At 39.9% G+C, this 24,052-nt stretch overlaps 2 protein-coding genes across 2 annotated transcripts in view; both read right to left on the bottom strand.

Moving 5' to 3' along the window:
- Window positions 1–9,468, bottom strand: part of sos2 (son of sevenless homolog 2 (Drosophila)) — a 63,462-nt gene extending 53,994 nt beyond the window's left edge. The window contains 1 exon segment of the mRNA XM_034129006.1: window positions 8,671–9,468. Within this exon segment, the coding sequence (XP_033984897.1) occupies window positions 8,671–8,754 (84 nt within the window). The 5' untranslated portion in view covers window positions 8,755–9,468.
- A 4,743-nt stretch (window positions 9,469–14,211) lies between these two features.
- Window positions 14,212–23,990, bottom strand: l2hgdh (L-2-hydroxyglutarate dehydrogenase). The gene is given in 11 exon segments (XM_034129077.1): window positions 14,212–14,488; window positions 14,968–15,099; window positions 15,565–15,722; window positions 16,290–16,457; window positions 16,721–16,755; window positions 16,997–17,159; window positions 18,658–18,789; window positions 19,395–19,546; window positions 19,832–19,925; window positions 19,927–19,948; window positions 23,911–23,990. Coding segments are annotated over 11 exon segments (1,332 nt in total). The 3' UTR covers window positions 14,212–14,292.
- Window positions 23,991–24,052: the final 62 nt, after the last annotated feature.

The raw sequence follows: 24,052 nt of genomic DNA, 5'->3' as shown, positions 1-24,052 counted from the left end.
ATGTGTCACTGTTTGTGATTCATACCATGACATCATCTGCCATTACAACCAGACTGTCTGGGGAACCGCAGGCCAGAGATCAACGCTGAGACAACACACACATACACACATACACACACACACACACACACACACACACACACACACACGTCCAAACACACAACAACTCACACTGCACAAATGATGCATGGTGCAGACATACGACACACACTCTAAGACAAAGAGGCAGAAGTAATCCTTGGGACACACAGAACCGTAGAGATTACGTAGAATGAAAAACAAACACACATTTTCACAACAAGGATATACAAATGAATGAACACACACACACATAAAGTAAGAGAGCGAGAGACACTGACACACACAGAAAGAAACACACACTCACACAAGATACATGGTGCAACAAACATACTAAAACAAAGAGACAGAGGTAATCCTATAGACACACACACACATGAAAAACAAGTGCACAGTATTGGTAAAAACACACACACACAGTATTAACACACGGTGCAGATATATACACTAGACTGAAATCCTTCGCACACACAAACTGTAGAAGAAAGACAAACCTTCATGTACACAACAAGGGAAAACAAGTTCACACACACTAACATTAAGCTCCTCTCATCACAAACACACAGCCTGAGTGTTGTCCCGTCAGCAGTGTGTGTGTGTGTGTGTGTGTGTGTGGCCTCTCTCCGTGACCCTGGTCTGACCCGACCCAGTGACCACCCCCGCTGCCCCCCTCCTCCTCTGTCTGAGGACAGACTTATGTCACACACTTGATTTGATATTGTGTGTAGAGAGTGGTGCGCGTGTGTGTGTGTGTGTGTTAATGAGCCCGGGGCTGGTGCACAGGAAGTGCAACCTGTTGGAACATCCTGTCCGAAACACACAGTTCGACCAGGAGATGCGAGTAAAATGTTTTTCTACACAGTAATTGTGTTTTAAAAAAAGGCTCAACACCCACATATATAGATTAAAGTGTTACAGAACATTTTGTTGGATAAAAACATGCTCTTTTGAACTCTCTGGATGTATTACTATTATTCCAAATATATCGCTGAAATAAATATATGTCATTTTTAGAATTACTGAACTACCGATTTTTAAGGAAAACTTCAGTAGTACACGTTATTTCTGAGAAAAATGGCTAAAATCTTCAATCATATCATATTTTAATAACAAAATATGTCAGAATATAGAAGGGGTTTTTGGTAATAATGACATAAATAGTTTAAATGAAATAAGGGCTGGACAAGCTAAAGAAAAGAAAATCACTATCGATATTGTCGAGTTGAATTTTGATGCTTTCAGAAGAAAAGAAAAGGACAATATTTGCCGCTGTCGATTTACTTCTCCTCTCAGCTCCTGTGATTAAAGTCACTTCCTGTGTACCTTTCAAGATTCAAGGCTTTTATAGAGTGGCGAAGTCCCTCCCTTTCCGGTGGACCTCCATGGGACCTTATTTCAGAAAAAGTATGTATTGAAGTCAATGGAGAGAGAAAGATTATCTTTCGATCCCGTTTGAATTGTGCCACGAATTACACATATGATGTTTGTCAATTTAAAAGATAATTTTGCAAGTCAAAAAAAAAAAAATGTGTCGTAAAACTGTGAAGTAACACATTTGTTTGTGTGAAACGCTCAATGAACTACATCTCTGGTCAACAACACACGTGACGTCACCAAGATGGCCGTCACTACTGTCTTGTCAACACAACGATTGACTACCCTCACTATCACCACAATGAAACACGTCCTGAAGAATGTCATGCAAAGCTGCCTGCCTGCCTTCCTTTGATTCTCTCTGAACTGCCTGGTCGTTTTAATGTTTAATGTCAACCATTTGTGCAGATAGCATGAAGTAGAGAAGATCGCCGATGCTAACGTTAGCGTTAGCATTTCTCCCCCGGGCTTAAATGGTGTATTATAGAATGATCACACCGGTGACAGTACTATTCAAAGGGTTCACGAAATATGACTACTACTCTTACTGTTTAACATTGTGGGTTACTTAATGTTACTTCATGTTAAGGCTAATAAAAATGACAAGGCTGTAATGCTAACTAACGTGCTAGCTACTAGCTAGGTAGCTAACTTGATCCACACACTCCTCTTTCATCAGACGGGAAGCGAAAGAACGAGCAAGACCCATTGCTGGTATAATAACAACCTGGTACTAAGCACACAGGCATCTTGTGAAAGTTATCTTATCTTAGCCAGCGCCATATAGATAGATTCTATCTATATGGCGCTGATCGTATATATACGGTATTATACGTGTATCGTAGTGTCTCAATTGTGACATCACTTACGCGACTCTGGGATTTGTAGTCTTTCTAGTTGCGTATTTTTCATAGTCTTATATTTCAACAGTTTTACGACAAACTGTGACTTTTTTGACATGGAAATGATTTTTTAAGATTGACAAACATCATATGTGTAATTCATGGCACAATTCAAACGGGATCGAAAGATACGTTTTCTCTCCCCATTGACTTCAATGCATAATTTTTCCGAAATAAGGTCCCATACCCCGGAAGTAAGTGGGAGGGACTTCGCCACTCTATTGTCATTCATACATAGCTACAGTGTAGTTATGTCGATGACAATCTTAGGTCACAGGCTCCTCTAACAGAGCAACACAATAAAACAGATAAAATAATGCAAGTAAATACAATCAAATAGAATAGAAGTAGTGCCTTAAGAGTCAAGTGATAATGAACGTGTAAGTTGCAAACAGGTGAATGTTATGGATATTCTAATTCAGGTGTTTAACAGTCTTATGGCCTGTGACTATTCTTTAATCTCACCTCTCAACATATATCTAAAATCATTCTCGGGAGGGAGGGAGTCCAGGGAGCCCCCCCCCCCCTCCCTCGGTGGACAGCTGTGAGGGACAGCGAGTCAGAGTCTGTGAAAACCAAAACAAACGTCTCCTGCGTCAGCGAGAGGCCGGCTTGCCCTCCGGCGCTGAGCAACATGTTCAGACAGTCAGAGCAGCAACACCTGCTCTCAGTTTCACCTCGTTCATCCACTCAGTGACGAGCAGCAGGAGGAAGAGGAAAACGTGTGTCATTTAAAAACACTATGCTGCTTCATAAATAAACCTATTGTTTACACTTTATATTCTGAGCAAAAATCGTTTAAGTAATACACAACTCTGTTTATTGCAATATGCACAATTTCAAATATTTATCGTCTTTATATATTGTATTACATTTAATCCAAACTCACATTGGTTTCTCATACAGCATCTCTGTATAGTATGTGTATTCACTCTCTGCCCTAAACGGCTTGTTGGAGCTCCTGCCCCCCCCCCTCCCTGTGAGCCCAGAGGCCGTCTGCGAGACACAGCGAAACCCAGCGCGAAACACACACACACACACACACACACACCCGCAGCCTGGCTGGGAGTTTGTGCCCAGGCTGAGTTCCGCGGTGTCTCGCTGTCTCGCCGACCCCACACCAGTGAGCCAGCTCACAGTGTCCCGCTCCTCGCAGCAGCGAGCCTCGCAACGTCCCGCCGAGTGTGTGTGTGTGAGGAAGTCCGCGGATTGGTCCAAACGTAACGGCTCTGCGGACGTAACTATACCCGAAATACGTCACTATACCCAAGAAGTAAACAATGGAAAAAGAGAAATCTCCAACGAGGCGTTCTGGGGCAGCATAGACAGGTCTTTTCTGTGTTAGAGTTTTACTCGCTACAGGGTGTACTTTGAGGGTTTGTGACTCTGCAGACCGTTTACATGCAGAAGCTACATAACACACAAGGGGACGGGTAATAACCAGAAAAGCATGACATGGGACCTTTAAGTTACATTTTTGATTTTATCTTTCTATTGCATATTTTAACTTCTTAATACAAATATTAGTATTTTTTTTTTGTATTAACTCACTGAGAAAAACCCAATCCCCCCAAAAAAGGCTTTACACAGTTTTGTAAACTTAAATGTTGATAAAAAGCTAAATATGACGTCAGAAGAAAAAAAAAAGTCTGACGTCAATACAATAAAACAAAGAGAATAAAATTGATGGCGCTCTTAGTTAATACAAGAGCGCGCCTCCCTTTGTGTGTCGTACGTTACTTTGCATTTTATAAAAACACTATAAAAAGGGGAAGGAAGGGCAGATTGTGTGCCAATAACTGATCTCAGAGCAAGAGTTAACAGCAGACGCTTCATTAGCTGCTCTTTCAAAGACAAAGGGAGTAGTTAACCGAGCTCATGTATTTTGGAGAACAGTCGTGCATCTTTCATACTCTGAAATACACTTGATGTGCACGTACACTTGATGTGCACGTACTTCTACATCTATTTCAGGAACTCCGTCGCTATTTTTATCAGAGTTTTTTTTTTTTTTTTTTTTTTTTAAACAAGTCCACATGCTGAGAAGTTCAAACTGTGGTGGCTTTGTGTATTATAAAAGAATAACACATGCAGTCTTAAATTAAGTTTTCAGACTGACTCAAGTTGTGAGTAAACAGAGAAAAAAGGACATTTTGTTACAAATGGAGAAACATCAACAATGTCCAGGCCCTTTTATTGCAAAAATACATTGCTTTTGTAAATAAACAGATATTAGTGTGTACTCCTTGTTGGTGCTTTCAGTACACCACTCCAATACAACCAATTACTGAAATGAACACAATCAGGGTATATGCAGGAATCCTGAAGTCAAATGTAAAACCTTTTAAGACCTTTTTTAAGACCCTTTCCATACATTTTAAGAACTCATCGCCACTTTGAGTTCTAACCGGTTACCTTGGCGACACACTTTACCTCACATTGACTATATACAGTATTGATTGTCCTTCCTCCTTATCTTCCAACCATTTGGACGCAGACTTGCATTTCCCCATAACGATGTTGTTTAACAACGGGCGTAAACGGACCTTCGCGCGCTATCAAGCAGTGAGCGTGCGATGTCCTGTTCAGATGAAATCCAACGGGATGCCATAAATAAACTACACAGAATCACACTACACACCTACGCAATGATTACATTCAGGCAGACTGTAGAATACAACCTCTTTGGACAATTTATATACTTATTGGAAACCAAAACCAAAATGTAATACCTTGGAAAATGCCGTTTAATACTTTTTAATAGCCTTCATTTTCGCTAAATTGATTGATCAACTTGTAATACTTTTTAGGACCCCGCGGACACCCTGACAAAAAGGCACCAAAAGAAAAACAATGATAGTAAAAACTTAAACCGGTATTAATCTCCCAGGGGAAATTCAGAATATGCAGATTTGTACTGATACTCTCTTCCTAATAACCAAAACAACGCCCCGGTGCATTATGGCATTGCGTCTTCACACATCTATTTCAGAAACAAATTCACTGTTTTTAAAATCAGCATCTTTTTTTAAATGTTCACATGCCAAGACGTTTAAACTGTAGTGACTTCCGTTACAGCTTATGTGTGGTGTTCCCTCTCCTGTAGTGTTTTTTTTTTTGTGCATGTAAATGCTCCACATCCCCTCAGACTGGGCTCTGGTTTCAGACAGAGGGTGAAAAGAGGTGCTGCAGCACAGGCAGCATGAGAAAAATAAAGAGCTTTTTGAACATTAAAGCATGGAGACATGTCACAGGAGAGACACTACATACAAAAGTCAATCTGAAAATAACGGTACTAAATCCTCAGTGAAATGTCTATGGGTTTATTATCATACAAGTTGCCATTGTGATGAATTAAATAAAGATGATATATTGTAAAGAGGTCACAAAGGTAAGCAGCATTTTTTTCCTGCACCATCTTAATGTGCCAAGCTTGTAACGCTGATTCTCAAAACACAGCACAATGGAAACTTTGCAAAAGATGTCTTGTATGTACTTTAAACAGCAACCGTGCTTTCCCACAACAGCATGAGCCCTGCTCTTAACCCATGAGTGACTCTTTTTGAGTTTCCAGGAAACATAAGAAAGGACCTTGTGGTTTTACACACAGACCCATGTCAAAGAGAAAGCAGCTTGCAGAGCGTTGTGCAGCTTCTAGTGTCAAAACTGTATAACATAATGCCAAGAAAAAAAGCTGACAGTGAAGCAAAAAGAGCTATGAATACTTTGTGTTTTCAGTTAGCAACGAGCAGAAGGTGAAGACTTGGGGGGGGGGGAATAAACCTGGTGATGGTAGGGAGAAGCCAAGATGATGCAAGAAAAAAGAGGGACAGTCAAAAAGGAACCGATTCGTTTAAGTCCTGCTGAGCACGGACATTACAATTAAAATGTTTCCTGTCTGTACAGTTTGAGAATTAAGTTGCATTTCTTAAGAAAAAGGGGAGGCAACTTCCAATAAGAGGATCTCTCACACACGCAACTTACAATAAAAGGAACACACACACACACACACACACACACACACACACACACACACACACACACACACACACACACACACACACACACACACACACACACACACACACACACACACACACACACACACACACACACACACACACACACACACACACACACACACACACACACACACACACACACACACACACACACACACACACACACACACACACACACACACACACACACACACACACACACACACACACACACACACACACACACACACACACACACACACACACACACACACACACACACACACACACACACACACACACACACACACACACACACACACACACACACACACACACACACACACACACACACACACACACACACACACACACCTTTTTGTGAGAAAAAATGTCATTATGGGAACTTGGGAGAGATTATTGAGAAAAAACACAACAACAGCAGAGGAGAGGACATGAAACACTTTACAATACGTCTAATTAATGCTGGATTAATCCTAGTGGAAATGTGGCCCATGTTGCTTTAAAATATCTTAATCAGTGAGGACGTGGCCTTTTTTTAAAGCCAGTTTGCTCAGCACACAACATTTTAGATTTTGTATTTATTTAACCTTGATTCAGCCTTCATCATCCAGTAGCTGGCTTACATGTATTTAAAATCATGTCATGAGATATGATGTTATTAATGCACCCCTTTTAGTAGGAGATTTTGCAAGTGCATACCAAAGAATAAAATCTGCATTTTGCATTACGAACATAGAGAATTATGTATTTGCTTGGTGACATAACACAGGAGGTGTGTGGCGCAGTGGGGTATTGCGTTGGTGTTCGGATCAGGGGAGCACAGGTTCAAACCCCACTGCAGTCAGCATGTCGTTGTGTCCCTGAGACACTTCACCCCAAATTGCTCCTGTGGGGATTGTCCACAGTATTGAGTATGTAAGTCGCTTTGGATAAAAGCGTCTAACAAGTAGCAAGTAACATAAAGCATTAGCTGTATTGCCCATACTGACAGTGTGGGTTAGAAAGGAAACCAAACCATTTGTAACTTCAGTTTTGTTTTGTGCTTTACTGTAAATGTGTTGTGTATTTAAAGTTCCCCTTTTTCAGAGCATATTTTTCCAAATACAAACCAAAGAAAACGCTGCTATTTGCACACAAAAAAGTAGTCAATAAAGTATTGACTGTCACTAACATTTGTGACAGAAGTTTGGGTTAGCAATGACATCATCACCATAGCTGGTGCTCATTTCAATGTAGCTTGTTGTATGTCATACGGATGTTATATGCTGTAATTAATGTACCCTTTAGTGGCAGATTGTGCAAATGCAAACCAAAGAAAAAAAATCTGTTTTTTGTATGCAATAAAGTGTTTTCTGCTGATGACATTGGCGTTTACTTCTATCACACAAAATGTTTTTATGTTATAGCTTTTGAGCTTGAGACAGATGCTTGGGTTAGTAAGTGCCTCCATACATTCAGCTTGTAGTCATCTTAATGAAGCTTCTATTGTGTTTTAACGTCATGTCATGATTTTATATGATGTCAATAATGGCAAATGCAAGCCAAATAACAAAAGCTTTCCTTTGCATGTAAAAAGTACACAAATACTGGTGAGATCAGCATTTTCTTCTGCACATAATAATATCTTTGTAAACCTTAGCTGTTGTTTTTGATGTCGACTCTTGAGGTTTGGGTTACTTAAGAAACCAGTGCCTCTGTGCAACTTCTTCTGGTATTTTGTTATATGTCATGTCTTGATATGATATGATGTAATTAAGAACAAAAGCTTCCCTTTGCATGTACAAAGTAGACGATAACTATGTTCTGCTGGTGACATTAGCATTTACTTCTATTCCACATAATAATATATATATAAAAATGATTGAGCTATTGTTTTTTATGCTGATATCTGGGTTAGCAAGGAAACAAGTTCCTCCATTGAACCAGTGTATCTACTGAATGTGTGTTTTTAAAGGCAGTTTGTGTGACTTAGTGAGGTTAATAAAGAGGTAGTAATCACAGTGTTCTTCAGAAGCTTCTATTGGGTTTTTATGTCATGTCTTGATTTGATGTCATTCATTTCCAGCCGATTTAGCAAATACAAGTTAAAGAAGAAAAGCTTCCCTTTGCATGTAAAAAGAAGACTATAAGTATGTCCTGCTTGTGACATTAGCATGATTTAGCTGTCGTTATTGATATTGACTGTTGACGTCTGGGTTAGTAAGTGCCTCCATTGGACCAGTGTATCTCCTGTATTTAAGGCAGTTTGTTTGACTTTTGGAGGTTAATATAGGTAATAATCACAGTCTTACCTTCCGCAGAGCTTGCACGAAGAGGCCTCTCCATTTGTGACTGTTCTCGTCACTGGAAAAGTCGTATATCTGCTGGGGCTGCATGGCTCCTGGCGACCGGGCTGAACTGTCAGCATCGGCCCCGGATAGAGAGTCCTGTGGGGGGGGGGGGGTCAGTCCGGGGCAGAGGTACGGTGGGGAAAACTCCAACTGCCTCGCTTGCAAACGTGAAGAAAATCACCGAAATTGGCAGTAGAATCCAGTTAAAGAGCGAAAAATCAGCTACAACATAAAAACAAGCACATGTAGCTATAAAGTTAACTCGTTAGCTTGGGATGCTAAGTGAGGCTAGCTACTGTAAACAGCGGCTAACTGAAAAAGGAGCTATCGGCTAACAACAATGTTTCTAAGTGTTATACTTGCTACTTCGCGTTTGCTTAAAAAAGGCGAATAACAGGCACATTAAGTTCAGTGTTAAGTCATGGGCTTGTTTTGCCAGCTAACTAACAGCTACACGTTGTGTTTGGTTGTTTTCTGCCTGAACACCTGTTAGCAGCGTTAGCAGCTAACAAGATGCTAACTAGATGCTAACTAGATGCTACAGGCTGGCCTTGTGTTTTATGTTGCGGACCCGTTTAGCTCCAGAAAAGGCACTCTTTCTCCAGCGCTGGACACCTCACATTCAGGCATCTTTTACCGCGGTGATCAGACGTTAAAAATCCATCGTAAATCCCCCCAAAAACAGCGGTGAGTCCGAGGCATTTCGTGCGGAGGTCGAGGTGTTTTTTTGGTTGAGAATAAGTCAGAGATGTTCGTAACTCCGCTGACAGGCTGCGGAACTGAGCTCTTTATTGGACAGAGGAGAAAAACAAGGCTGGACTTTCTGTCTCTTTGCATACTGGAGTCCCAGCAGGAGACAGAAGACAGTAACAGGAATACAGATTTAGAATCAGAACCCTTTTTACTGCAAAATAGGTTTTCATAACAAGGAAAGTATTTTTTTTTTAAACACAAGAAACATGAATAATGATTTGTATTTCTATATAATAAAAGAAAAAGGCTGGACTTTCTGTCTCTTTGCATATTATAGTCCCAGCAGGAGACAGAAGATTCATAGTTTCAGGAATAAAATATCTGAATCAAAATTATTTTTATTGCAAAATATTATTTCACAACAAGGAAGTACTTAAAAAAAAAATCAAGAAACATTAATGAAGATTTTTTTGAATGACAATAAGAGTAGCCTACTATAAAAATGTATATAATATATCTGGATTTGAACTGAAAGGGCAGTGCAGTTTTATTATTTTAAATTCATTTTTATTTATTTAATCTTTTATTACATAAGAAAATACAGTAAAAATATGATTTATTCATTTCTATAAAAAAAAAAGAGGCTGGATGTTCTGTCTCTGTGCAAAGTGTGGAACTTACAGAAGCAAACACATTTTTAGTTTCAGGAATACAAATCAGAATCAGGTTTCTGTAACGTATGTTTACCAGGAATAGTTTTGCAAAAATCAAGACAAATATATAAAGAATGTGAGAAAATAAACAACAATAAAAAGGTTGGCTCAAATGATATAAAATATGTCTGAAGTTAAGACCTCTTAAAGTCTTGGTCTTGAGCTCTTAAAGTCTTGGTCTTGACCTCTTAAAGTCTTGGTCTTGACCTCTTAAAGTCTTGGGGTGTTTCTCAATCGCGAGTACGCTTGCTTGGTAGCACATGTCTGCCGAGCATCTTGCTTCAGAAGCGAGTCAAGAATACTTCCTGACATTTGGAAAACAAAGAGTGGAACAGGCTAGCAAGTGTGCAGGTGTGCGTCATATGAGAGGCCCCGCCTTACATCTTCCGCCACAGATTTGGGGAAATTGGTCCGTGCGCAAAGCATTGTGGGGATTTTAAGACCGCGGAGTCTACTCATGTGCAGCCTCGATATTTCTCCAAACGGAGTACGCCGGGCTCGGTAGATTTCCAAGTATACTGGAGATTGGAACAGTACTTCGGCGGCACTCGATGACGTAGTATGCTTGAAATAGTGGCTCTGCAGCAGCTTTACTCGCGATTGAGAAACACCCTTGGTCTTGTCTTGGTCTTGTCTTGGTCTCGACCTCTTAAAGTCTTGGTCTTGTCTTGGTCTCGACCTCTTAAAGTCTTGGTCTTGACTTGGTCTTGGTCTTGTCTTGGTCTCGACCTCTTAAAGTCTTGGTCTTGACATGGTCTTGGTCTTGACTTGGTCTCGACCTCTTAAAGTATTGGTCTTGTCTTGGTCTTGTCTTGGTCTCGACCTCTTAAAGTCTTGGTCTTGTCTTGGTCTCGACCTCTTAAACTCTTGGTCTTGACTTGGTCTTGGTCTTGTCTTGGTCTCGACCTCTTAAAGTCTTGTCTTGGTCTTGACCTCTTAAAGTCTTGGTCTTGACTTGGTCTTGGTCTTGTCTTGGTCTCGACCTCTTAAAGTCTTGGTCTTGACTTGGTCTTGGTCTTATCTTGGTCTCGACCTCTTAAAGTCTTGGTCTTGACTTGGTCTCAACCTCTTAAAGTCTTGGTCTTGTCTTGGTCTTGGTCTTGTCTTGGTCTCGACCTCTTAAAGTCTTGGTCTTGATTAGGTCTTGGTCTTGTGTTGGTTTCGACCTCTTAAAGTCTTGGTCTTGTCTTGGTCTCGACCGCTTAAAGTATTGGTCTTGATTTGGTGTCGACCTCTTAAAGTCTTGGTCTTGACATGATCTCAACCTCTTAAAGTCTTGGTCTTGTCTTGGTCTTGTCTTGGTTTCGACCTCTTAAAGTCTTGGTCTTGACTTGGTCTTGGTCTTCGTCTAGACCTCTTAAAGTATTGGTCTTGTCTTGGTCTCGACCTCTTAAAGTCTTGGTCTGGTCTTGGTCTTGGTCTTGGTCTCGACCTCGACCGCTTAAAGTATTGGTGTTGACTTGGTGTCGACCTCTTAAAGTCTTGATCTTGGTCTTGGTCTTGACTTGGTCTCGACCTCTTAAAGTCTTGGTCTTGACTTGGTCTTGACTTGGTCTCGACCTCTTAAAGTCTTGGTCTTGACTTGGTCTCGACCTCTTAAAGTCTTGGTCTTGAGTAGAAGTCGTATTTATTTGTGAATTGCAAAGTTTGGTTTCATAACAAGGAAGTATTCTTAAAAATAATAGTTATTTTTTATTGTTATAATACATACATATAAAATAAGTTTATTTATTTTGTATATATTATTTATTAAAATGATAAATGTTTTATTTATTTAATTTGTTGTATTATTTCTTTAAGTTTCTATTTACTTTATTTTATTTGTGTTGTGTATTTTTCAAAACTGATATAGTAATGTATTTTTAAACCCAAGAAATATCTAATCAAAGATTGAATCATGTCATCTGTGATAATCTAACTAAAAACGAATTGCACAATTACCAACATCCACAGTAAAATCCTTAAATGTAGAAATATGTATGCCTCATACCGTTTGTTACTGTGACTCTGCCTCCTTGTGGACAAACTGAAGAAGTGCTTCATTCAGGAATTCTGATGCAAACAATAACAAAACAAAAAATATATATAATACAGAACACCACAATGAAGTTTATGTTATTGAATATGTGTCTTTTGTTTATTTATAACTTTATTTTTATCACTTTTGTATAATTATTTTAATTTTTTTATTCTACTTCGTCTTTATTTTTTACCTTGTGTGAATCCTGTTTTTTTTTGTTTAACTCTGAGCCTGTTGCTGCTATAAACGCCTGAATTTCCCCATGGGGTTAAATAAAGTTCCATCTTATCTTATGATTATTTTCCCATTTATTTAATTAGACTTAAAAAAAAACAATATATACATTAGGGTGGTCCTTAGTGCCATGTACATTTTCGAATTCATTTATTTTAAGCTCCATCCACTGGAATTTCTTATGATAGTCAAGAAAACTCTCCTGGTGAATTTTATTCAAATTCCAACAACATTTACCCCTCCCTCATCAACCTTGAAGTTTAGCCTCAGTAGGGTGGTCCTTAAAATTGAAAGTGGGAAAGTCTAAGCTCCAACCCCCAGAATTCATTCTATTAGTCAAGAAACTCTCCTGGTGAATTTTTTCCTCAACATGTACCCCCCCCTCATCGACCTGGGCTGCCACACCAGCTGCAACTGAGGCTAAACTTCAAGGTTGATGAGGAAGGGGTACATGTTGTCAGATTGAGGAAAAAATTCACCAGGAGAGTTTTCTTGACTAATAGAATGAATTCTGGGGGTTGGAGCTTAGACTTTCCCACTTTCAATTTTAAGGACCACCCTAATATACAGTATATATATATACACTTTGTATACATCATAAAGAATATATGTTTGGTTTTGATAATGATGGGCATGTGTAAGTATACACACGCTTTTCAATATGAAAGGTTAAAAAATTAGTTTTTTCTATTCATTTTTTCACCTCGTTCATGCACATCCATTGGAATAAAGTGAAGTTGCAGCCATGTAACTAATGAAGCAAAAACCCACAATCATGCTCTTCAAAAATATGTATTTATGGTACAAAATACTCAACATTCATTGTCAATAAAACGCATGAAATAATAGAATTTTGATATATATACATTGTCTGGAACATTTGAAGAAAGTGCAACTTAGGCAGAATTAAATGAAATTAGCACCCCAGCACAACTCCTTCTTACGTGAATGTAAATATGACAATAAGACTATATTGTTAACTGTTAACACAATTATTGAAGATAAAACTGATTAACTGTGTGTTATGACATTTACAAATAAAATCCCACTTTTTTCATACAGATTGTTGACAAAAAACTAGAGATCATCATGTTGTTTACATTTTATGACTGACAAAATCCTTATTTTTTCTTTCCTTTTTTCTCATTCTTATACATTTCTGGAGCATGTTTGACAACAACTGGCAGGCTTTACAGTATTAAAATATTAAAATGACAGGGACAAATTAATCACTCATACAGTCAAAACACAGAAATAAAAATTGCATGTCCTCAAAAGAACCATACAAGATTTATAGTTTTAAAAACCCTCATTTAAAATGCTCAATCTCCTTAAAAAAGTATGTTTAAAACATTAAACTGATAAGATTTTTCTTATCCGAAATTCACTAGCTTGGATGCTCGTGAGGCTAGCCCGTTGCTACTGTAAAACAGCGGCTAACTAAAAAGAGCTAATGGCTAATAACAATGTTGCTAAAGCTAATTGTAATTTGCTTAAAAAAAAGAGAGAATAATGGCTAATTAAGTACACTGTTAAGTCATGGGAGCTCAGCTTGTTGTCAGCTTACTAACAGCTACAAGTTGTTGGTTATTTTCTGCCTGAACACCTGTTGCGTTAGCAGGTTAGTGTTGGCAGGCTAGCGTTAGCAGGCTAGCGTTAGCAGGCTAACAAGTTCTAAAGGCTGCACTTGTATTGAAATGTGGTAAAGCTAACATATGAAGCAACTTAAAACAACACTTAAGTAAAAACTGTTTTAAAAATGTGAAATATGTAACTTTCTCCTCCACATTAAGGCTTGTGATGAGAAAAAAAGCTCCATGATGGCAGTGATGTTGAGGTAGGGACAGTTGGATAACAAATATTTTCACTCTGTCAAGATAAGGATGATTTTTGGTTTTCTCTTCTTCATTCTGTGATCTTGCTCTACAGATCAAAGCGTTTCTCCACCTCGTCGGCCACCATCTCAGCGATGGCGAGTGACGAGGTGGCGGCGGGTGACGGAGCGTTTCTCACGTGGAGAACACGGCTGCCCACCTCCCCGACGCCGCCGTCAAACACGAAGTCGTCCACTAGGTTCCCGTCTCGGTCCAGAGCCTGAGCCCGGACCCCTGCAGGACCCCTGCAGAGGAAACAGGAAACAGAATTAAATCCTACAGTTATCTTCTTACAAACAAGTTACATAAATGCACAATGGCTTCCAGAGTCAATTAATAAAAGGTAGCTAATTCTTATCTCAATATTGACTGATAGATGGCGCCGGTGAAGATGGCTGCTGTGTCTTTTGTTCCTCTCCAACCCGCTTTATTTATATCCTATTTTATTTTATTTACTTGAACTATTATCAGTTTTATTGTGTTGCACTGTTGGAGGAGTCTGTGACCTAAGATTTCCATTGTCATAACTACACTGTAGCTATGTACAAATGACAATAAAAGCCTTGAATCTTGAAAACAGATTACAGGCATTATCGAGCCCCCCCACATCTCAATTGTGCTGGTAGATTGACCTCCAGAGGTAAGTGCACCTGTTAATCAACCCCTGATACTGTACATATAAGGAAGTGTGCATGTATTTATTAGGTCTTGCATTATCTTGTACCTGAGCACGTCACTCCGCGAGAGTTCGGGGATGTACTTCTGCAGGATTTTGACCTGTGCACCAATGAAAATCCCTCGATACATTTCTCCCATCCCGTACACCATGTTCTTCATCACCAGCCTCTGAAGACCCCTGCACAACAGAGAGAATAAACACTCAGAATCTCTGTAATCATATGATTTAAAGGTGGGGTAGGTAAGTTTGAGAAACCGGCTCGAGATACACTTTTTGTTATATTCCATGGAATGCTCTTAACATCCCGATAGCAATCAGTATCTGAAGTGCTTTGACAAAAAATCCATAAAAAAATGTCATCTGTGGAAGCTGTAGTACTGTAAAAAGCACAACCAATCATTTGAGCCGGCCCGGCTAAAGTAACTGGATGGCCTACCTGCCTGTCAGCCTTCCATCTGTGCACAAACTTATCTCGTGCCCTCATTGGTCATGTGCACGTTCGTGTGTGTTGGAGGAGGGGCTCTATAAGGAAGTGGTAGATTTTCTCCGGTTGTGTATTTTCAAATTCTAGCGATCTCGAGCCGGTTTCTCAAACTTACCTACCCTACCTTTAAAACAGATCAAATGTTGTTGATGTTGTACCTGAACGAGAGAGCGTCTGCAAAGTCCCGGGCGTTGAAGTCGTAAACTTTGTAGCCCTCCCTCTTGAAGGCCAGCACGGCGTTCGGACCGAGCCAAACACTCCCGTCCATCCTCGGAGTGAAGTGGACTCCAAGGAAGGGAAACCGGGGGTCAGGGACCTATACGGATATTTACATGGAGACAAAAATGAAGGAGAAAACAACCTTATTTGTTAATATTAATTTCATATTCATACAAAACGTTCTGTACCTTGCCAACGACTGTGATACTGTTATCAATATGTGAAACTACTGGAACCTCAAACACTTTATCAAACTGCATGTGCAATGACAAAAAAGTGGAATCTAATCTGATCTTTTATTTTGTATATGGAGCAGAGATCAGCTGAGAAGTGGATGAGAAGAGTTACTCCAAATTAAGACCGAGGTATAATTGCAATTTCCAAGCTTTTGGTTTACTTAGAAATCCCCATTGGGAGCAGATTAAGATGATGGGAAATAACAACTAATGCAACAATAATAATTTAGAAAAAGTATTAAAGAAAGGCTTAAGGTTACTGACCACGTGTTCAAGTATTTCCATATCTTTCAAACTTCAACAACTCAAACACACGTCTCTTTCTGCCACTTGGGGTCGCCACCGTTTTCAGATTCCATACAGTACTGGTATGTGAATCTCTAATGATTTAAAAGTGTATAAATGAAAGGACTGTTCCTGAGACTCACGGGGTAGATGTTGCCCTTCACCAGGTAGTGTTTCTCGGGCTTCAGCACCAGGTAGTCTCCTCTGAAGGGAACGATCCTCGGCTCTCTGCTGCAGCCTGAGATCTGAGAGAGGCGGTCCGAGTGGAGACCCCCGCAGGTCAGAACGAAGCGGCACCGCACCTCCCTGCCCTGGAGAGTAAACAACAGCAAGAAAATGATGGAAATAATCAAACAAGATATAGAAATTGTGAAGCTTTAACCCCGGGGCTACACAACACAATGAAATCTATGGCTTTATATTTTTATTGTATTGACACATTTTTTCTTATTTCTGTTTTCCTACAACATGCTGAGTATGTGCTGCATCCTGTGTATTAAAAATGTTGTCATTATTATAATGCAATTATAAAACTCAATCTAAATATGTGTACTTGATGATGCGTGTTTCTTACCTTTTTATCTCTGATTGCAATAGGGTATTTCATACCTGCAAGTAAAACAAATGTGAATGACTAGTCTTGTTTAATTATGACTGTGTTATAATGGACCAGAATAATGTGAAAATACTAGCTGCAATTTGGATGAAAGATCAGTTATATTACTGTGCATGTGTATTATTGTTATTGAAGGAAAATTCAATGATAAAAGTTCAGGAAATGAACCTCAGAAATGTAGTACAGTACTTTATAGTAAAAGCACTTTGTTACTCTGCACCCCTGTTTTTTTACCCTCTGTGCTCCCGGTCTGGCTCTCCGTCGCCGAGCAGATGTCGTTGACCTCGGACTCCGTCACCACCGTCCCCCCCGCCTCCTCAAAGTCCTGCCCGTACCGGAGAGCCACCATCCTCCAGTCCACGATGCCGGTGTACGGAGAGTCCAGAGCCATGATGCCCTGCAGGGGGGGAGGAGGAAGCATCAGATCCTTTACTCTAATTTAAAGGTCACCTATTATGCAAAATCCACTTTTTCATGTCTCTTCTACATCAACATGTGTCCCCTCTTCTTCATGTCTTTTCTACATCAACATGTGTCCCCTCTTCTTCATGTCTCTTCTACATCAACATGTGTCTCCTCTTCTTCATGTCTCTTCTACATCAACATGTGTCCCCTCTTCTTCATGTCTCTTCTCCATCAACATGTGTCCCCTCTTCTTCATGTCTCTTCTACATCAACATGTGTCCCCTCTTCTTCATGTCTCTTCTACATCAACATGTGTCCCCTCTTCTCCATGTCTCTTCTTCATCAACATGTGTCCCCTCTGTGTAAAGAGACTCTGAAAGTTTCAGGAACAAAGATTCTCTCTCTTTTTGTCCTGATCCATTTATATAAAAACCTGTCTGAAAATGAGCTGATCAGATTTTGGCCACTTTATGATGTCATAACAATGTTTTGTCTTGTGTAACCATTAGCCAATCACCAACCAAGGTAACCCCCCCCCCCCCACCTTATCACCTGAATCTCCTCCTAGAGCACCATTGTGTTCTTTTTAACCAAATATCTCTCAGAGGGGCGTGGGGAGGGGCTCCTTATTTTCATCTAAAGTAACAGACAGAGAATCAGCACTTTGGAAACAGGGCTGAAACAGAGGGGATTATGGGATGCTGCAATGATCTGTTTGGTGTTTGGAGCCAAAGATTTCAGAGACATGATTTGTATATATCTGAGACCTATAATATATTGATGAAGAACAGTATAATAGGCGACCTTTAAGGCCCAGACACACCAAGCTGACACCAAAGGACACGTCCCGATGGAACACGACTGTTGCGTCGCCTCACGTCTCCTGCGTCTTGGCCAAACAGTCGCACTGGAACACACCGCAAAGACTTCAGCCGACGGCCAAGTAGCACATACGAACTGCGCATGCTTGAGTGGCAATAACTCTCCTTACCAACAGGCGGCGGTAATGTGTATTCGTCATTCAAAAGAGGCAACAACCGGAAGACAGACTGCATGATATATACAAACAACAAATAGCGTGTGCGTTCCATTTTCACTCTCGTCCATCGAAAACATGTTTAGTGCGGTACTGGCGGTATCAGCCCTTGGACTGTTGCTTGTGGAAGCAGATAGATGAAAATGAAAAATATTAGCCTTCTGTGTGTGTGCCTTCTTAATCAATTGTTTGCGTACCTCGCTTCACATGCACTGATTCGCTAAGCTGAACAGCCAATCAGAGTGATTTCTTTTGCCGACAGCTCCCCGATTCAACAGCGGAAGGTGTCGGCATGGCCGAAAAGACACGACGGTGCGGGAAACACCAATCTGAGTAGGGCGACAGGACGCTCATCGACGGCCAGACATCTATCGACGGCCGAAATCGGCTTGGTGTGTCCGGGCCTTTAAGGACAGCAGACACTGTGTGCATCAGTGTGTGAGTCTTCTCTCACCCTGCAGTACGGCTCTCTCTCGCGGATGCCCTCAGCGTTGACGATGCTCAGGTCTCTCACGTTGTTCTTCATGCCGCGCTCGTACAGAGCCTGCAGCCGGGGGATCTCCTCCTGCTCCGTGGCCACGATCAGCTGCACAAACACACACATCGATAACAACACAATTACATCACAATGATCCATCCTGCAAATCCTTAAACAGAGTTTGTGTTGAATGCATTTTGTATATAAATATAGGGCTGTACCAAAAGGTTTGAAACTTCATTCATAAAGTTTAATATTGCATTCCTTTTGTTGTGTTTGTGCACAGTGATAGAAAAAGGAAAGGCTACAATAATATTATTAGAAATATATACAATTAGTATAATGGGATTCCAGTGGTGGCTGCGTAGGTTTCAGACATACTTTGCAAAATTCAAGGAAATTCAACATTTATTAAGACATTTCTTTTAAAGGTCCCATGTCATAACACACAAGGGGACGGGTAATAATCGGAAAAGCATGACATGGGACCTTTAATATAAAAAGTCATCATCTAAAATATATCCTGGTATTTAGACTCTAAAACTAATTTTCACTGCGTTCCGATATTCAGAAAATATACATTAAATTGTTATTCAAAGTGAGGATTTTGTACGAGCTTGTTGTTAATTTTTAAGCGTGATGATGACGTTGAAGACCATAAATTACAGCCTCAGTAACGTATGGCTAGTATTTGATTTGCTATATATACGGACCTTTCCACATTTCTTGTAGGGCAGTCCCTTCTTGTCGCAGTACTCGTAAGCTAACGTGGCGCCGCGCACACACAGCCGGGCCTTCAGAGAGCCGGGGGTGTAGTAGATCCCGCTGTGGATCACTCCGCTGTTGTGACCGCTCTGATGCACCGCTGCAGACACAGGAAGTACATTTTTAAAGAGACATTAATAGATAGGTTTATCATCAGGAGCGTGCACGGACATTTTGAAGAGCTGCTGCAAAAACTTTAACAGGAAAAGAGTACAGTAAAATACCATTAAGCTAACCACGATACATTTTAAAATGTGTAATTGCTTTAATTAAATAAATAAAAAATGCACACTGTTGGTGTAAATAAACTGAAACTATTCTTTCTCTTGTGTCTGCACCAAGTTTAAACACTTCACTTCTTATATCGTCCTCTGGAGGGACGTACCGAGCTCCTTCTCCTTCTCCAGCAGGATGAAGCTGAGCGTCGGGTGTCTCAGGATCAGCTCTCTGACGGTGGCCAGACCCACGATGCCCCCCCCCCACCACCGCCACGTCATACGAGCTGAAACACAGACGGCACACACACACACACACACACACTTTAAAATCAGGATAAATACAGATAAGAGAACCAGGTTAAAGCAGGTCAAATGATGAGGTCACTGGATTAATGTCCAACAAGCGGAGAAGACCTTTGACTCTGATCAGAAACATAGAGAAATATTTCAGGAGAATATCCAGCTGCACTGAATCCATTGGTAAACTTCTTATTTTTAAAAAAACTGTTTATTTTCATTTTCACAAATCAAGACATATCCTGACATAGGACTTTTCCTTTCAAATGACAAATAATAATAATAATATGGTAAAACATAATATGAAATAAAATAAAGTAAAAAATAAAATAAAAAACAAAGCAGTTACAAGTTCAAATAAGGAAATAACTAAGATAATTATAAAAATTCATTAATAATAGTAAAGTTAATACAAATAAATAAAAGCATTTTTCCATTGGTAAACTTAAAGCTCACCTATCATGCTATTTTTAGGCAATAGCATAGGTCTCAGATATATAAAAATATATAAAAAACATGTCTATGAAGTGTTTTGCTCAAAATACCAAACAGATCACCCATTCTAGCCATGTCTCATATCCCTCTATTTCACTTCCTGTTTCAAAAGTGCTGATTTGGGGAATAAAGCTTTAAAAAAAGAAAATAAATTGATACAAAATAAAAAAGGAGGGGTCTGAGCTCATGCGGGACCCGGCAGCTACTGTCTAAACTAAATACTGCCGTGATGAAACGCCATATCATGGATTATCAAGGATTATGTCTGAAACAGTATGGAGCTCAAAGGCTTTCTCTCTTGCCGGTTATACCACAAGGTGAGTTCCTTTTTATTTCCTGCTTCTTCACACACATGCTCTCCAGTACAGGTTAGCTCTGAGTGTTAGCGATGCTAATGTAAACACCGACCATATTACGTCCAAAACAGTCGGGATTGTTTCTGATAGCAACGTTTCTGATAGGGCCGTGGGTCCACATTTCAGATATTACGTCATATCGGACGCAAATCTGGATCAGCTCCGTTTTTGAGATTTGGGTACGGAGGAAAAGAGAGAGAGGGTTTTATTTTCTGACGCTGCGTGAGTTCCCCGACACACCGGGGACACATATTTGTATGAAAGACATCAAAAAGTGCATTTTGCATGATAGGTCCCCTTTAAAAAAATATATCTCTTGCAGTGGTTCCCAAAATTATTTCCTTACTTTTTATTTATTGCCTTATTTTTGCACCTTCATGTCCTTTATTGAAAATACAAACTAGTTTTTTTTTTTTTCAAACAGTGTAACGACGAGACGCCGTTACTAGAGCTCTCGTTAACATGTTTATATAATCATTGTACTGTATAGGGTATATTGACGACAACTTCCCTGTGCACGGAAATAATGTCACTCAGCACTTTGGTGGTGAACAGTTTGCGCTTTGTTAGCGTGATTGCACAGTACAGTTTGGCATTGCATATTTGTACATAGTTTATACTATTTATTGATGTAGTATTTATTAAATGATTAAATGGCATTAATTGTATAAGTGTTCACCCCCGTCTTGTCTGTTGCTTCCGGTCTCTGTGTTCCCTCCTGCTGATTACCCGATTGTGTTCACCTGGTGCCCTGTGTTTGCTCCTCCTCCCTCACCTGTGTCTTGTGTGTTTGATTAGTCCTGGGTGTTTTCTGTTAGTCAGGGTGGTTGAGAACTGTGTGGTATACTGTGTGGGTGGTGGAGGGCCGCCATGTTGTCACAGTGGATGGAAAAATAAAACAGTTTTCTGTGGAAAAACACCAACCTGCCTGCTTCTCCTATTTTGCCTCCATGGCCGCTCGGGCATTCTCACAAACAGTATTCATTTAAAAAAAGGCAACTCGTTTTAAACAGTATAAAAAAAATAAAAAAACATCCTTAAATGAAGGCCAAATATATAATTGTAGTAATTTATTTATATAAATATATTTGTATTTTACAGTCTCAAAATCAGCCCTACGACGCTTTGGCGGCGACCCCCCCCCCCCCCCAGTAATGATCAGACTTCAGTGTTTGGAGAATCTCCAGCCGTGTCACAAGACTGCATCCACTGCAAACACTTTTTAGTTCTGAGTATAAAGAGCAGTTCTAGGAAAAACGGAACTGAAGATTTCCCACAATGCAGCTTTGAGATAAACACATTGTTGAAGGCTGGGAGTGAAGCTCTGTAAATCACAGAGCTTCACTCCCACAGGAGGCCGGGAACCGCCAACAGCTTGTTTCCATCTCTGAAAATTGGAACAAAACAAGCAGTGCAGAAAAAAAAGCAGCACAGTCCACTTATCTGAACCTTAAGGTTGAATCAGGACCACCCAAATAACTGGGAGGAAACATGGCTTTAAGCTCTGTTCCTGTTGAAACCGGAAGAACATTTGATCAGTTATGAAACTTCTTGCTGGTTTTGATTACGAGGGAAAAGGAAAAGGAAAAAGACTGCAGGTCTAACAAGAAACACATGCTGCAGGCATTCCTTCATAAAAGGGACAGTGGGCTCAAAAATAGGGACTGACTGGTGTAGCACACAGTATCACAATAACCAATGTGCTTTATTTATAAATGTTTACATGGACTGGCCCCCCCTCCCTCAGGGGAATTCATGCACAAAAAACACACTGGACGCTGCACTAGGTCAGAAACCAGAGGAGACTGTGAGGTCCACCATAGACGGACCACTTTTGGACAAAATGTCCTCTCCATTAAAGTCAGCTCATTGTGGAATAGCCTCCCAACTGAGATACGGGATTGTCCCACTGTCAATAGCTTCAAAGGTCAACTCAAAGAATGGTTGAGAAACAAACAGACGTGCAATCACCGATAACTGCACTTTAACACAGGGGTATCTCCTCTTGCACTTTAGGTATCTCTTGTATCTTCTCTTGCACTTTATATGTCGTAGCTGCTATATTGTATTACCATGTGGTAAATACTTGTGTATTCTTGCTCTTTTGCACTTTTTGCATAACATGTATTTTGTTTTTGCTATGTTTGTAAAATGTAAACTTCTTAAATGTTTGATGTGAGGGACTGCGGATGGAAATGAGCTCAAAGGGTAAAGACAGTTTGGACATATCAATATCAACATATCAATACGTGCATTGTCACCTTGTAACAGATCGGGTTCTGCAGAGAGAGGTGTTATGTAATCTACAGCTGAATGCCCTTGGCTCTGACTGGCAATTATTAAAAGTTAGTTTCTCACTTGTAGTGTTAAGAAATAACTGGTTTCAAAGTGCAGGTTATGCTGCTTTTATTTAACTTTTTAAGGAGCCTTTCAATATGTGCTTGTAACTGAATATACTGACACAGTTCTTATGGGCAATTATGTTCGTTTCTTATTATCTTATGGTATGATAAGAGTTATTATACTAGGGGACCACAATGGGAATAAATCTCCAGACTTGATGATTGTGTATTTTTCCTCTTTGATTTTTAACATATGCATAAAGCAGTGCAGTGTTATATTGCGTGTCTTAAAGTCAAATCCCCTAAAAAAACACATTAGAAATGACAAATGACTCCCAACAAAAAGACAATCCTTGGCTATGCACCAAAACATTTCAGGATTTTAATTAAATAAAAATGTAAAGGGACAATAAATAAATACATGTGATATAATCCACATAACCTGTTTTTAAAGTTGCCAACTTTTTGTACTCAACTGTGCAATTAAAGCTGAAATTTAACACCATTAAAAGATTGGTATTACACAAGATTCAGAGCAAAAAATGTGCTTGATTTGAAGATATTTTCTGTCATTTTGCTTCAAGATATAATTTAAAATAATCCTATACAAACATTGTTTACCTCCCTCTAAAATAGCATGAATCTCTTGATGTTATATGTGTTAAAACAAACATGCATTAGGTATCCATGTAGGTAGATGCTAGTCTGCTAATTCTCTATCCTACCAAGTAACACCTGATTAGCATTAGCATGTACCTGTGTAGCCGTCTGACCTCCTTTATGGGCCTCGCGGTCCCGACAGCCTTCACAGTCGCTCCACAAAAAGTCCGGATCATGATCACGAAGTTCAGTAACCCTCACAGTGGCGTCTCCATTGTATAACTGTCAGAAACACCTC

Source organism: Trematomus bernacchii, unplaced genomic scaffold, assembly GCF_902827165.1.
Source record: "Trematomus bernacchii unplaced genomic scaffold, fTreBer1.1, whole genome shotgun sequence".
NCBI lineage: Eukaryota > Metazoa > Chordata > Actinopteri > Perciformes > Nototheniidae > Trematomus > Trematomus bernacchii.
The sequence above is the reverse complement of the archived record's forward strand: the minus strand, read 5'-3'. Positions and strand labels throughout refer to the sequence as shown.